Source organism: Salvelinus alpinus, chromosome 19 (genome assembly GCF_045679555.1).
Source record: "Salvelinus alpinus chromosome 19, SLU_Salpinus.1, whole genome shotgun sequence".
NCBI lineage: Eukaryota > Metazoa > Chordata > Actinopteri > Salmoniformes > Salmonidae > Salvelinus > Salvelinus alpinus.
Genome location: NC_092104.1, coordinates 17,831,250 through 17,848,494, shown reverse-complemented (window position 1 = coordinate 17,848,494; position 17,245 = coordinate 17,831,250). Strand labels below are relative to the sequence as shown.

At 41.8% G+C, this 17,245-nt stretch overlaps 1 protein-coding gene across 1 annotated transcript in view; it reads right to left on the bottom strand.

Moving 5' to 3' along the window:
* The window catches only part of LOC139545075 (doublesex- and mab-3-related transcription factor 3-like), a 65,418-nt gene extending 49,181 nt beyond the window's left edge, over positions 1-16,237 (bottom strand). Inside the window, exon 1 of the mRNA XM_071352459.1 lies at positions 15,536-16,237. Coding sequence (XP_071208560.1) covers positions 15,536-15,920 — 385 coding nt within the window. The 5' untranslated portion in view covers positions 15,921-16,237. The remainder of the gene's footprint in view (positions 1-15,535) is intronic.
* Positions 16,238-17,245: the final 1,008 nt, after the last annotated feature.

Genomic DNA, 17,245 nt, shown 5'->3' with positions numbered 1-17,245 from the left:
CAATGCCAAGTGTCGGCTGGAGAGGTGTAAAGCTCAAGATTCCCATGCTCAATGCCAAGTGTCGGCTGGAGAGATGTAAAGCTCAAGATTCTCATGCACAATGCCAAGTGTCGGCTGGAGAGGTGTAAAGCTCAAGATTCCCATGCTCAATGCCAAGTGCCGGCTGGAGTGGTGTACAGCTCGAGATCACCATGTGCAATGCCAAGTGTCGGCTGGAGAGGTGTAAAGCTCAAGATTCCCATGCTCAATGCCAAGTGTCGGCTGGAGAGGTGTAAAGCTCAAGATTCCCATGCTCAATGCCAAGCGCCGGCTGGAGTGGTGTAAAACTTGACTCTTTTGGACTCTGGAGTAGGGGAAACGCATTCTCTGGAGTGATGAATCACGCTTCACCATCTGGCAGTCCGACAGATGAATCTGGGTTTGGCGACAGTCAGGAGAATGCTACCTGCCCCAATGCATAGTACCAACTGTAAAGTTTGGTGGAGGAGGAATAATGGTCTGGGGCAGTTTTTCATGGTTCGGGCCTCTTAGTTCCAGTGAAGGGAAATCTTAACCCTACAGCATATAATGACATTCTAGATGATTCTATGCTTCCAATTTTGTGGCAACAGTTTGGGGAAGGCCCTTTCCTGTTTTAGCATGACAATGCCCCAGTGCACAAAGCGATGTCCATACAGAAATGGTTTGTCGAGATCAGTGTGGAAGAACTTGACTGGCCTGCACAGAGCCCTGACCTCAACCCCATCGAACACATAATCACCCAACATCAGTGCCCGACCTCATGAATGCTCTTGTGACTGAACGGAAATAATTGTTGTTTGGATGACCCAACTGGTGAGTTGTTTGGATGACCAACTGGTGAGTTGTTTGGATGACCAACTGGTGAGTTGTTTGGATGACCCAACTGGTGAGTTGTTTGGATGACCCAACTGGTGAGTTGTTTGGATGACCAACTGGTGAGTTGTTTGGATGACCAACTGGTGAGTTGTTTGGATGACCAACTGGTGAGTTGTTTGGATGACCAAATGGTGAGTTGTTTGGATGACCAACTGGTGAGTTGTTTGGATGACCAACTGGTGAGTTGTTTGGATGACCAACTGGTGAGTTGTTTGGATGACCAACTGGTGAGTTGTTTGGATGACCAACTGGTGAGTTGTTTGGATGACCCAACTGGTGAGTTGTTTGGATGACCAACTGGTGAGTTGTTTGGATGACCAACTGGTGAGTTGTTTGGATGACCAACTGGTGAGTTGTTTGGATGACCAACTGGTGAGTTGTTTGGATGACCCAACTGGTGAGTTGTTTGGATGACCCAACTGGTGAGTTTTTGGATGACCAACTGGTGAGTTGTTTGGATGACCCAACTGGTGAGTTGTTTGGATGACCAACTGGTGAGTTGTTTGGATGACCAACTGGTGAGTTGTTTGGATGACCCAACTGGTGAGTTTTTGGATGACCAACTGGTGAGTTGCTTGGATGACCCTACTGGTGAGTTTTTGGATGACCAACTGGTGAGTTGTTTGGATGACCAACTGGTGAGTTGTTTGGATGACCAACTGGTGAGTTGTTTGGATGACCAACTGGTGAGTTGTTTGGATGACCCAACTGGTGAGTTGTTTGGATGACCCAACTGGTGGGTTGTTTGGATGACCAACTGGTGAGTTGTTTGGATGACCAACTGGTGAGTTGTTTGGATGACCCAACTGGTGAGTTGTTTGGATGACCAACTGGTGAGTTGTTTGGATGACCAACTGGTGAGTTGTTTGGATGACCCAACTGGTGAGTTGTTTGGATGACCCAACTGGTGAGTTGTTTGGATGACCCAACTGGTGGGTTGTTTGGATGACCAACTGGTGGGTTGTTTGGATGACCAACTGGTGAGTTGTTTGGATGACCAACTGGTGAGTTGTTTGGATGACTCAACTGGTGAGTTGTTTGGATGACCCAACTGGTGGGTTGTTTGGATGACCAACTGGTGAGTTGTTTGGATGACCAACTGGTGAGTTGTTTGGATGACCCAACTGGTGAGTTGTTTGGATGACCAACTGGTGAGTTGTTTGGATGACCAACTGGTGAGTTGTTTGGATGACCCAACTGGTGGGTTGTTTGGATGACCAACTGGTGAGTTGTTTGGATGACCCAACTGGTGAGTTGTTTGGATGACCAACTGGTGAGTTGTTTGGATGACCAACTGGTGAGTTGTTTGGATGACCCAACTGGTGAGTTGTTTGGATGACCCAACTGGTGAGTTGTTTGGATGACCCAACTGGTGAGTTGTTTGGATGACCCAACTGGTGAGTTGTTTGGATGACCCAACTGGTGAGTTGTTTGGATGACCCAACTGGTGAGTTGTTTGGATGACCAACTGGTGAGTTGTTTGGATGACCAACTGGTGAGTTGTTTGGATGACCAACTGGTGGATTGTTTGGATGACCCAACTGGTGAGTTGTTTGGATGACCAACTGGTGAGTTGTTTGGATGACCCAACTGGTGAGTTGTTTGGATGACCCAACTGGTGAGTTGTTTGGATGACCAACTGGTGAGTTGTTTGGATGACCAACTGGTGAGTTGTTTGGATGACCAACTGGTGAGTTGTTTGGATGACCAACTGGTGAGTTGTTTGGATGACCAACTGGTGAGTTGTTTGGATGACCAACTGGTGAGTTGTTTGGATGACCAACTGGTGAGTTGTTTGGATGACCAACTGGTGAGTTGTTTGGATGACCAACTGGTGAGTTGTTTGGATGACCCAACTGGTAGGGTGTATTGATTTGGTTTTTGATTTGATTTGATTGTTGTTGAGTTGTTGATGCTGGGATGTTGAGATATGACCCAGTGAGTGGGTTAATTCTCCCGCCAAAACCAGACGGTCAAAGTGATCCGGCAATCTCATGAATGAGGACTATTGCATCTGTCGTAGTCTATCACTGCAGCCATTAATGAGTGGAATTAGGCCTACTTTTCAATGGACAAATGGGAAAGGCGTTGTGGCTAACCAAAAACGGAGTAAAAAGCTGACGTTTCTAATTATCCATTCAGGTTAAAGTAGCTATCAAAATTACATATTATCTCAGTTATTGACAATTGTAAATAATTTTCTTCAGCATATTACTCCATATATGCTACATAATGTTGGCTAACTTAGCTAGCTAGCAAGCTATTTCACTGTGCTGTGTTTGGTAGCAGACTTGTAAGATTTTTGTTAGTTTGGTATGTCAATTGTTTCACGTAAACTAGGTTTCTCTTTCTCTTTCTCTTTGGCTAGGTAGACCAGCTATATATGTTAATTAGCTAGGCCTATTCCCTGTCTCTGAGTTCATGTAATATGGTTGGTAGCTAGACTGAGGTAAAGTTGGTTTTATATTCACACATTCAGACATTCAACAGACATTCGCCAAAAGCCATTTAAAAATGTAAAAATCAATTACTAATTCATCGTTTGTCACAGAATCATCAAACTAGAAATGATCTATTCTATAAATGTCTAGCATACTTTTACCACCTTTGTTTTGAGGAGAAATTACAGTTTTGATTTGATATAAATACATAACATCTATAAAATGCCATTTAAAGCAATGTAAATCAATAATGTTTTCACTAATTATGACATAATCGTCAAACTAGGTATGATTTATCCTATAAGTGTCTAGCATACTTTTAAAACCTGTCTTTAACCTTTCTATCTCTGTCCAGTGTCTGTGTTCTTTTGCCCATCTTAGTATTTTCTTTTTATTGGCCAGTCTGAGATATGGCTTTTTCTTTGCAACTGCCTAGAAGTCCAGCATTCCGGAGTTGCCTCTTCACTGTTGACGTTGAGACTGGTGTTTTGCAGGTACTATTTAATGAAGCTGCCAGTTGAGGACTTGTGAGGCATCTGTTTCTCACTCTAATGTACTTGTCCTCTTGCTCAGTTGTGCACCGGGGCCTCCCACTCCTCTTTCTATTCTGGTTAGAGCCAGTTTACGCTGTTCTGTGAAGGGAGTAGTACACAGCGTTTTACTAGATCTTCAGTTTCTTTGCAATTTCTTGCATGGAATAGCCTTCATGTCTCAGAAAAAGAATAGACTGACAAGTTTCAGAAGAAAGTTATTTGTTTCTGGTCATTTTGAGCCTGTAATCGAACCCACAAATGCTGATGCTCCAGATCCTCAACTAGTCTAAAGAAGGCCAGTTTTATTGCTTCTTTAATCAGAACAACAGTTTTCAGCTGAGCTAACCTAATTGCAAAAGGGTTTTCTAATGATCAATTAGCCTTTTAAAATGATATACTTGGATTAGCTGACACAACTTGTCATTGGAACACAGGAGTGATGGTTGCTGATAATGGGCCTCTGTACGCCTATGTAGATATTCCATAATAAAATCTGCCGTTTCCAGCTACAATAGTCATTTACAACGTTAACAATTTCTACACTGTATTTCTGATCAATTTGATGCTATTTTAATGGCCATAAAAATGGCTTTTCTTTCAAAAACAAGGACATTTCTAAGTGACCCCAAACTGTTGAACAGTAGTGTAATGTTATTCTTAGTGGTCCTCCACTGTGGAATGTCCATGTTGATCCTCTTGGTTGTCTTGGTCCTCTTGATCCATCCACTTGTCTTCTTTGTTAGTCAGGCCTGACCCCTACATCCCGTAGTTTTTTCCTGTAATCTAATTTAATCTGACTGAAGATGCAGAAGTTTACGCCAGGCTCCTTCTAATAGTGTCACGCCCTAACCATAGAGAGCCTGTTATTCTCTATGTCGGTTAGGTCGGGGTGTGACTAGAGTGGGTCATCTGGGTAATTATATATCTATGTTGGCTTGGTATGATCCCCAATCAGAGGCAGCTGTTTATCGTTGTCTCTGATTGGGGATCATATTTAGGCAGCCATTTCCCCTTTGTGCTTTGTGGGATCTTGTCTAATTATAGTTGCCTGTGAGCATTATTATAGCGTCACTTTTCTTTTGTTGTTTTGTTCTTTGAAATGTTCTATTCAAAAATAAAGGATGGAAACATACCACGCAGCATCTTGGTCTACTCCTTATGACGAACGTGACAAATAGGATATAACATGACTCGTTAGAACTTTGAAAAAACACCCTCTAAACGGACTACATGCCCTCTATCAAATCAAAACTGGAACTTGTCCTCAAAACAAAGGTTGTAAAAGTATGCTAGACATTTATAGAATAAATCATACCGAGTTTGATGTTTCTGTGACTAACGGTGAATTAGTTATTGATTTATATCGCTTCAAATGGTGTTTTATAGATTTTATGTATTTCTATCAAGTCAAAACTGGAATTTCTACTCAAAACAAAGGCTGTAAAAGTATATTAGACATTTCTATAATAATGATAGATTTTTTTATTGATTTTTACATTTTAAATGGCTTTTGCGAATGTCTGAATCTGTGAATATAAAACCAACTTTACCTCGGTACTAGCTAGCTAGACCAGCTGGAGATATTACTTAGCTAGGCCTATTCCCTGTCTCTGAGTTCATGAAAAATGGTTGCTAGCTAGCTAGCTAGTTGGCAAGGTTATAACTATTGCTTTTATGGTGTTTCAGTTGCTGTATGATGTTTAGTCTAATTGTATCTATGAGTTAGCTACCTAGTCTCAATCTGGATACAGACACAGTTATTATAGGTAGCTATAGCTAGCTAGTCTCAATCTGGATACAAACACAGTTATTATAGGTAGCTATAGCTAGCTAGTCTCAATCTGGATACAGACACAGTTATTATAGGTAGCTATAGCTAGCTAGTCTCAGTCTGGATACAGACACAGTTACTTTAGGTAGCTATAGCTAGCTAGTCTCAATCTGGATACAGACACAGTTATTATAGGTAGCTATAGCTAGCTAGTCTCAGTCTGGATACAGACACAGTTACTTTAGGTGGCTATCTCTAGCTAGCTAGCTACATATTGATATGAAAGGAGTGTCTCAAATGTTCATCCAAGTTTAGGCAATCCATTTTGACTCTCCGCTTAAACGTTTTTGTCTTTGTCCCCCAGATAGTACAGGCGGCATGGCCCTGAGGATGCTTCTTCTACCACCAGTGAAGGTCCAGTCCTTCAGAAAGTAGTCATACCCCTTGGCTAATTTCGCATTTTGTTGTGTTGCAGCTTGAATTCCAAATATATATATTTTTTCTTCTCACCAATCTACACACAATACCCCATAATTACAAAATAAAAACATGTATGTTTTTATAAAAAAAAATTGAAAATGAAATAAAGAAATAACCACCTACATCAGTATTCACACTCCTGAACTCATATGGCAGGCAAAAACCTGAGAAGTTCCACTTCCTGTTTGAATTGTTTCTGAGGTGTCAGATTTTCAACCAAGCTCTCAATTGAAATGACAGCGAGATATAGATGAGTTTTCACTTCCTACGGCTTCCACTAGATGTCAATAGTCAACAGAACTTTGTCTGAAGACTCTAATGTGAAGGGGGGCCGAAGGAGACAGGAATGAGTAATCACTTCCACGGGCTGATCACGCATTCACCATGCGCCTTCACATGAGTAGGACGTCCGTTCCATCGCTCAACTGAAGTCAATTTAATTTTCCGGTTGGAATGCTATTCAAGATGTATTTTAACAACATTCTAAAAATTGATTCAGTACATCGTTTGACATGTTTCTACTGACTGTTACGGAACTTTTGGACATTTCGTCACGTTATAGTCGAGGCGCTTTCTGACTTTGGAATTGTTTACCGAAGGCGCGAACCAAAGTAGCTACTTGGACATAAATAACGGACATTATTGGACAAATCAAGCATTTATTGTGGACCTGGGATTCCTAGGACTGCATTCTGATGAAGTTCATCAAAGGTAAGGAAACATTTATCATGTATTTTCTGGTTTCTGTTGAGTCCTACATGGCGGCTAATTTGGCTATTGTTCTGAGCTTATTATTGCATGATTTGCTTTTTCCGTAAAGTTTTTTTGAAATCTGACACAGCGGTTGCATTAAGGAGAGGTATATCTATAATTCCATGTGTATAACTTGTATTATCATCTACATTTATGATGAGTATTTGTGTTGAAACGATGTGGCTATGCACTATCACTGGATGTTTTTGGAACTAGTGAATCTAACGCTCCAATTTAAAGTCCGATTTTTTGTTATAAATATGAACTTTATCAAACAAAACATGCATGTATTGTGTAACATGAAGTCCAATGAGTGTCATCTGATGAAGATAATCAAAGGTTAGTGATTCATTTTATCTCTATTTCTGCTTTTTCTGACTGCTATCTTTCGCTGGAAAAATGGCTGTGCTTATTGTGGTTTGATGGTGACCTAACATAATCGTTTGTAGTGCTTTCGCTGAAAAGCATATTTGAAATCGGACACTTTGGTGGGATTAACAACAAGAATACCTTTAAAATGATATAAGACACATGTATGCTTGAGGAATTTTAATTATGAGATTTCTGTTTTTTGAATTTGGTTCCCTTCACTTTATCTGGCTGCTGTCATATCGATCCCGGTAGCGGGATGCAGCCATAAGAAGATAACTATGTCATAACTATGTCATAATATTGTCATAACCCTGTCATGACCGATATATTTACACCTTTCGTTTGAAAGTTTGTATCTTAAATCCTTTGTTGCTGTTATAATGAATTCTTTACAGTCATGTTTTTTTCATCAATTATGACCATCATGATCATATCAGTCAGATAGGCCTATCACATACAGGCCCTTATGTCAGTCCTCAGTCACGAAGAGGGTGTCTTGTCCTGCTCCTGAAATCTCCTCCTGCATTCATACCAGTCATCAGAAACAGAGCATTGGGGTAGGCGCATGTCTGACGTCAACATGTGCGCAATAACAATGTTAATTTAATCTGGTCAATAAATATATATATAACATACTGTTGACATGTAGGCTATGGTGTAATGGGATGTTTTGCCTTGTGTGGTAGGTTCTGTGGGCTTTGACACTTATGTAGGTGTCATAACCAGATATGAAATAACGCAATATATGTCACAACAGGTCTAAATGTGTTATGACCATATTATAACAGTTATAACAAGTTATGTCAGCTGTTATGAAATAATATGACATGGTTATGACTGGACTGTGTCATAACGTGTTATGATACTGGGTGTCAAGTAAAATGTTCCGGAAAATTCTTACAAGCAACAAAGTTTTGGGAAATTTTTTAAGATGCAGTATGTTACTTTTTGCGCAACCGACCAAATTCACACAAATGTGAGTTATAGATATGTTCTATGTGTTATAGATCTGTCATTCTCATTAGAGGTAGATCTGTTCTATGTGTTATAGATCTGTCATTCTCATTAGAGGTAGATCTGTTCTATGTGTTATAGATCTGTCATTCTAAGAAGAGGTAGATCTGTTCTATGTGTTATAGATCTGTCATTCTCATTAGAGGTAGATCTGTTCTATGTGTTATAGATCTGTCATTCTCATTAGAGGTAGATCTGTTCTATGTGTTATAGATCTGTCATTCTCAATAGAGGTAGATCTGTTGTATGTGTTATGGATCTGTCATTCTCATTGAAAGTCATTCTAAGAAGATGTAGATCTGTTATATGTGTTATGGATCTGTCATTCTCATTGAAAGTCAGTCTAAGAAGAGGTAGATCTGTTCTATGTGTTATGGATCTGTCATTCTCATTGAAAGTCATTCTAAGAAGAGGTAGATCTGTTCTATGTGTTATGGATCTGTCATTCTCATTGAAAGTCAGTCTAAGAAGAGGTAGATCTGTTCTATGTGTTATGGATCTGTCATTCTCATTGAAAGTCAGTCTAAGAAGAGGTAGATCTGTTCTATGTGTTATGGATCTGTCATTCTCATTGAAAGTCATTCTAAGAAGAGGTAGATCTGTTCTATGTGTTATGGATCTGTCATTCTCATTGAAAGCCAGTCTAAGAAGAGGTAGATCGGTTCTATGTGCACTATTTCTATACTTCCCGTTCTTAATTTTTTTTGCTTTTTCCATCTTTTACTTTGGGTTTTGTACACCAGTTTCAAACAGCTGGAAATACTATATTTTTGGTTTTCGTAAATATATTTCACAGTGGTTTAGATCGTACAATGACTCTCGACACTATCCTTGCTTGTTTTGTCATAGAAACTGAAATGAACTATTAGAGTTTTTGCAACCAGGAAAAGGCGATTTCTGCATGGTGCACCTTTAAACTAAAGCAAAGGACAGTAGGTAACTAAGGTTACGAGAAAGGAAGGAAGCCCATGTTTCAATAGTCAATAAGATATTAATATGTCATGAAATCTCTGGCATGCTCACGTTTCCTCCATAATCTCTGGCATGCTCACGGTTCCTACATAATCTCTGGCATGCTCACGGTTCCTCCATAATCTCTCGCATGCTCACGGTTCCTCCATAATCTCTGGCATGCTCACGGTTCCTCCATAATCTCTGGCATGCTCACGGTTCCTCCATAATCTCTGGCATGCTCACGCTTCCTCCAATACCTCTGATATGCTCACAGTTCCTCCATAATCTCTGGCATGCTCACAGTTCCTCCAAAATCTCTGGCATGCTCACGCTTCCTCCAATATCTCTGATATGCTCACGGTTCCTCCATAATCTCTGGCATGCTCACGGTTCCTCTATAATCTCTGACATGCTCATGGTTCCTCCATAATCTCTGGCATGTTCACGGTTCCTCCATAATCTCTGGCATGTTCACGGTTCCTCCATAATCTCTGACATGCTCATGTGAGAGAGGGAACAGCTGGCTCTGGTCTATTTATTATCCTCTCCCCACCCTCCCCGACCAGAAAAAATAGCTGGTGAGATGTCTCCTTTCTCTACCACACAGGTGTCAAACTCATTCCACGGAGGGCCGAGTGTCTGTGGGTTTTTGAACCTCCCTTGTACTTGATTGATGAATTTAAGTCACTAATTAGTTTGGAACTCCCTGAACCTGGATGTCCAGGGCTTCATTGAAAGGAAAAAAATCAAATCTGCAGACACTAGGCCCTCCATGGAATGAGTTTGACACCCCTGCTCTACCATATCTTGGGCACCCCTTCTGCCGGCATGGGCAATAAGTAGACCAGAGCGGCCACGCCCTGACCAGAAAAATTAGGGAGTGGGATGTCTCGGTTTCTTAACCTTATCTGACTATAAATCTGATTGTCTCGGTTTCTTAACCTTATCTGACTGTAAATCTGATTGTCTCGGTTTCTTAACCTTATCTGACTGTAAATCAGATTGTCTCGGTTTCTTAACCTTATCTGACTGTAAATCTGATTGTCTCGGTTTCTTAACCTTATCTGACTGTAAATCTGATTGTCTCGGTTTCTTAACCTTATCTGACTGTAAATCTGATTGTTTTACTCCGCTGGTCTCGGGGAGAAATCACGAGTCCTCATTGTCCGAGACGGAGTCAGAGTCAAGACCGAATAAAAATGTATCCAACACCAAGCTAAGTAACCTCAAATCCATGATGTACGATGGAGTTGAGCAGTGACTAGTGTGGGTGGACTGTAGCTTCGACATCGATGGAGTTGAGCAGTGACTAGTGTGGACGGCCTGTAGCTTCGACATCGATGGAGTTGAGCAGTGACTAGTGTGGACGGACTGTAGCTTCGAGGTCGATGGAGTTGAGCAGTGACTAGTGTGGGCGGCCTGTAGCTTCGAGGTCGATGGAGTTGAGCAGTGACTAGTGTGGACGGCCTGTAGCTTCGACGACGATGGAGTTGAGCAGTGACTAGTGTGGACGGCCTGTAGCTTCGACGACGATGGAGTTGAGCGGTGACTAGTGTGGGCGGCCTGTAGCTTCGACGACGATGGAGTTGAGCAGTCACTAATGTGGACAGCCTGTAGCTTCGACGACGATGGAGTTGAGCTGTGACTAGTGTGGACGGCCTGTAGCTTCGACATCGATGGAGTTGAGCAGTGACTAGTGTGGGCGGCCTGTAGCTTCGACATCGATGGAGTTGAGCTGTGACTAGTGTGGGCGGCCTGTAGCTTCGACGACGATGGAGTTGAGCAGTGACTAGTGTGGACGGCCTGTAGCTTCGACGACGATGGAGTTGAGCAGTGACTAGTGTGGACGGCCTGTAGCTTCGACGACGATGGAGTTGAGCTGTGACTAGTGTGGGCGGCCTGTAGCTTCGACGACGATGGAGTTGAGCAGTGACTAGTGTGGACGGCCTGTAGCTTCGACGACGATGGAGTTGAGCTGTGACTAGTGTGGGCGGCCTGTAGCTTCGACGACGATGGAGTTGAGCAGTCACTAATGTGGACAGCCTGTAGCTTCGACGACGATGGAGTTGAGCTGTGACTAGTGTGGACGGCCTGTAGCTTCGACATCGATGGAGTTGAGCAGTGACTAGTGTGGGCGGCCTGTAGCTTCGACATCGATGGAGTTGAGCAGTCACTAATGTGGGCGGCCTGTAGCTTCGACATCGATGGAGTTGAGCTGTGACTAGTGTGGGCGGCCTGTAGCTTCGACATTGATGGAGTTGAGCTGTGACTAGTGTGGGCGGCCTGTAGCTTTGACATCGATGGAGTTGAGCTGTGACTAGTGTGGGCGACCTGTAGCTTCAACGTCGATGGAGTTGAGCTGTGACTAGTGTGGACGGCCTGTAGCTTCAACGTCGATGGAGTTGAGCTGTGACTAGTGTGGGCGGCCTGTAGCTTCGACGACGATGGAGTTGAGCAGTGACTAGTGTGGGCGGATGACATAGCAGGCCATTGAGGAGAATGATGACCCCTTTTCCAATGTGGCATCAATCAGCCTTCCAACAATGGCCTGCCTTTTGAAGAGGCAGCAGGTATCTATGAAAGAGGTTCACCTGTTGCCTTTTGAGAGAAACAACGACCGGGTGAAACAACTGCACTATTTTAGAGGACTGAGTGGCGCAGCAGTCTAAGGCACCGCATCGCAGTGCTAGAGGCATCACTACAGACCCAGGTTCGATCCCGGGCTGTATCACTCATATCTCCCTCACTAGCTTTAAGCACCAGCTCACAGATCACTACACCTGTACATAGCCCATCCAACTACCCCATACTGTTATTTATTTTGCTCCTTTGCACCCCAGTATCTCTACTTGCACACTCATATTCTGCACATCTATCACTCCAGTGTTTAATTGCTATATTGTAATTATTTAGCCACTATGGCCTATTAATTGCCTTACCTCCCTTATCCTACCTCATTTGCACACACTGTATATATACTTTTTATATTGTATTATTGACTGTATGTTTGTGATTCCATGTGTAACTCTGTGTTGTTGTATGTGTCGCACTGCTTTGCTTTATCTTGGCCAGGTCGCAGTTGTAAATGAGAACTTGTTCTCAACTAGCCTACCTGGTGAAATATATATATTTGTTTTTTAAATCACATCCACATCGGAGTCCCATAGGACGGCGCACAATTGGCCCCGCGTTGTCCGGGTTACGGGAGGGTTTGGCCGGGGTAGGCCATCACTGTAAATAACAATTTGTTCTTAACTGACTTGCCTAGTTAAATAAATGTTCATTTAAAATTACAAATACTGTTACTATTTGATGCACATGCTACTTCACAATATCATATTGGAACTACACTGTAAAAATAACTAACCAAAATCTATTTTCAGAGGGTGATGGAGCTTGACGCTACTTTAGACCATCGTTGATGAATCAGGCTTAAACCTGACAATAACTAGATGCCGTGGCGGAACCTCATCGGCCAACGGGTGACCGCCTGGACAGCGCTGGGGAAATATCTCCATGTCCACAGCTATGTCTGGAGATTATGTTTTTAAGATGTAAGCCATTACTTGGATCCTACAACGCTGCACAGCTCGTTGTGTTTCTTAAAGAAATTGAGCAGACCTGTGTGGGACAATGTCCGGTTCCACCATGCAGATGTGATTCAGGCGTGGTTTGGGCCCATCCCCGATTCGTGACCCTGTACCTGCCCCCATACTCTCCTTTCCTCAACCCTATTGAGATTTTTTTTTTCAGCAGGCCATGAATGAGGCATGCGACGACATCAATGCAGCCCAATGTCAAGCTTGGATACGCCATGACAAAATATTTTTCCCGCGGTGCATAGACTGTGATGAGAATTTATGGCCAAATGCTCAAGACAGACTTGATGCAAATTAATGCGTGCTAAAGGTAATATTTTATTTTCATTTCATTTAATTTGTTTAATTTAATTTCTTACATTTGATTACTGACAGCACACATATGTTGCAATTGTGTCTGAAAAATAAAATGTTTTTTACATGCATGATTGTTGTCTTCATTGATCACACCTTTGATTACACATTGGATAGATTATGGAAATGATATATTGTCAATTTTGTTGGGTAATGTAAGTGTATTGCCTAATGTGAAAACGGTGTAATGTACAGTACTGCAGCATATTACTTTCAGCTCTTCTAAGGACGATTTGAAAAGGTATCTTGAAACATATTTGCTATTGGATTAATTAGTTAAAACGACTAAATTGAAAGATATTATGTTGTGTTTTGGCGTTTAAACCAATGTTGTCATTACATTTCACAATAAACGTATATTTTGAATCAATGGTTGTGTGGTGATAGATGTTTACAATCCAAATAAATGCACAATGACAGGTTTTGAATGAAGGACTGGCTGCGTTACAAGTGTGACCAGTTTTATGTTTTGTACTAAGAGTTGTGAAAATGTACCACATACTTGTGAAAATAGTACCAAAGCGATTTTAAAAAATGTATGAAAAACTACGGATTTCAGCACCCAAGAAATAGCTCGCATTTACACATGACATTATCCTATTCTTTGTGCTGAAATATTCATTTTATGTGTCGTCGGAGCTCCAGTCCGGCCACACTAATCGCAGATCAATTCCATCGTACATCATGGAGTTGAGTTTGTCGGCTATCAAGACCGAGACACTCAATATGTGGTCTGGGGACCGGACTCAGTACTACAACACTGTAAACCATGCACATTGTCTGGACTCAACCCAATGCAGATTAAGGTCTTGCATACAGAAGTGTGTGTGTGTGTGTGTTGATTATTGTTTAGTATTGTATACTCATATTCTCTCCTCTTCAGGCTGGAACAAATATGGCTGAAAATCTCCGCCAGCCGAAACAAACAACCCGGGACTCGAACCCTGCGTTCTGATTCTCCGGGACAATCGCCTCTATTCCCCGGCCTTCAAAGGACCGGCTCTGGAGCAAAATACATTATGTTTCGTTGTTGTTGTTTTACATGGATACCTGTTAGGGGAGTAGAGGGTAAAGGATTTACTTTTCTTCAGCCCCTTTCCTCGGCTTTAATTGGTAGGGCTGCTGTGATTTTCAAACGGTGCATTGTGCTTCTAAAGTTTTGGTTTATGTGTGTCCCTTATTTGTTTATCTTTTGTATGACTTCATTTTGTAGCTGAAATTCATATCTGAAAATAAACATTTTGTATTTTATCTACAATTTTCATTATTGGCCATATGTCATTTTAAACATTTCATAGAATCTAGTAACGTTGTGACATTGATTGTAGTTGTTAGAAGTACCTTTATAAAAATATCAGATGATTTAATAGAGAGAACGTAGGAAAACAAACAGCAATAAAATAAGAAATAACCTACTGCTCGGTTAAAAATACATGAATAACAATAACCCAGCTAAAGAGTAAAAAGCAACCCTCTTTTAGGGTCAATCAAGTAACCCAACGTGTTGGGTCAAAACAACCCAGTGGTGGGTATATATTATAGTGACGCAGCGCTGGGTTAGAGAAATTACCCAAATTGGGTCATAATTGACCCAGCATTTTGTAGAGGGGATGTAAAATCTATGAATACAAAATATGAGGGCAGTAACACTGTATTTTACAAACACAAAAGCATTCATTTCTCATTAAAAAAAACACAAATGCGAAAAATTGTTGGATATAGCGTTCTGGAAATGACCTCTTCCAATGTCTATGAATGTGTCTCTGTAAGGTAGGCCACCGCTGACACAAGCCCTGGGTTGAACACCCATAACATGCTTTGGTTTGTGAGGTACAATATCACGTCTGTATTCATTTCATTTCTCAAACCAATTAACAGCCGTATAAACATTAGATTAATGAAAAGAAAGCTGACTGCCTTTATGTAGTGACGCTTGCCGTTTTAGAAAGTTAATAAATAGCTTGAATATCTATGATAAAGAAATTGCCTACAACTTAAAGAAATATTTACAATAAAAGGCTATTCTTGTTTATTTTAATTTTGAGTCTAATGCAATGCGTTTTGCAATGGTGCCATTGCAGTGTTGTCATTAGCCCCAGTTTGCAGCCAATAGCCTAAATGTAGGCTACCCATGTTTAACTAAATTGTCCAAACGTCGGCTCTTTCTCAGGTATAGGTTTTGTTGTAACTTTATAAAATACAGCAGGTTTGAGATATATTTTTGTAATGATTTATATACATGTATATATATATATGAATAAAAGTTATATATATATATATATGAATAAAAGTTCATAAATCAAACCTATAGGCTTAAATAAAAGCGTATTATGAATGTACTTATTATGATTATTATCATCATCTTACCCTGCATGTTGGCAGTCTGTTTCGAGGTCCATAGGAGGTCCATTCCTCCAGAACGGGGCGGCAGGCCATGGTTCCCCTCGCCGGGTCCAGGCACCGTGATGCCGGGCAGAGCTCTCAGAGACTCCGGGATGAGGCTCTCCAGACTCTCGTTGGCCTGCTGTCTGCGGAGCGCCACCTGCGCCGCCATGACCCGCTGCCTCTCGATGATCAGGATGCATTTCTCGCAGGTGCAGTCCTTGAAGCGGCAGTATCGCTTGTGGCCCTTCAGCCAGGACAGGACGCCGTGGTTCCGGCACCGTGCGCACTTGGGGGTCCTCTGGAGCGGCGCTCGGGCCTGGGTCACTGGGCCCCCCATGTACAGGTAGGGCGATCCGTAGCCATTCATTTCTCACACCGTTAGTCAGCCAGTCAGTCAGTCAGTCACACACACTCTCACTACTTTACCTCCTCAAAGTGATAGAGGCGCGAGGTGCATCTGATAAGGGCGTGTGCACGCGGGCCGGGCCAGGCAGAGTAGAGTTGTCAGACAGAAGTGAGAGTGAAGAGATCAAGTCCTGTCGCTGTTCGCTACACGCTGTCCTGTCTGCATGATAGGAGGTGCTGGTTGGATCCACATCTACCTCTCCTGTCCCCTGGCAATAAAGACATACGTGCATCAGCCTCCATCTGACACGCAGTTATGGAGGCGAGTAACTAAATACTGTCGCGCATCACTGGCACCCGCTCAACGAATCCTTGGGGAGAGAGAGGTAGATGTTCCGTGGTTTCGCAGACTCTAGCGGGACAATGAATGCCACACACTTAATTAAACGTTTACATTGAACGGTTACTCGTATGGAAGAATGAATTCTGGAGTTCATAAATCAGAAGACGACGTGCTGAAGTGTAGGCCTATAGAATAAGCCTTATTTAACCTACGTGCAATAAAGCGATGCAGCCCAGAAGACAGTTCTGTCGGTCTGTTGGGACTGTAGGCTACAGGGCATTGACAAAACACACAGCAACAGGACTCGACATTAAGGATTGTCCGCTTGTCTAGGGCAAGTACAAAAAATTATCCGAACGGAGAAGTAAAAAAAATCACAATATCAAACAATTACTCGGATCAGAACTGGACCAGGCAGCGGCGTTGCCGCAGCGCACGGCAGGGCAATGCATGTTTGACACTGAGTAAATTGCCTATATTCCTATTTGCTATAACCTATATCAATTAATATGTTATATTTACACAACGCAAGAGAACGATGTAGACAGAGCTAAGAGCCTCAACAAAGCAGCGCAAAATATATCAGCAAGTTTTAAGTTGTTTTTGAATAACCCCAAACTATGGGAGACCTTAGGTAATAATGAGAGAGATAGAAGAAACAATAGCAATATTTAATAATCAAATGAGATATTTGAACCAACCTTACAGTTGAACAAAGCATTAAAAGACAGAAATGATTCACGCATGCGAGGCTAGAAAAAATCCTTGTCATTGCAAACCAAACGACCAAAAGCCTAATCCTACTAACTGAAATATCATGAAAGCAATAAGAGAAGTTAAAGTTATAAATAGTATTTTATAAACTTTTCAAATAAAGTGTTTAATGTCTTAAAGTTTGCAGCTTTTAAATGGGAATAATTCTGAAAGTCGGAGTCCATGTCATTCTTCATTCACAGATTTATTTTGAATGACAAATATTTTATGCCACAAGACGTGAAATTGGG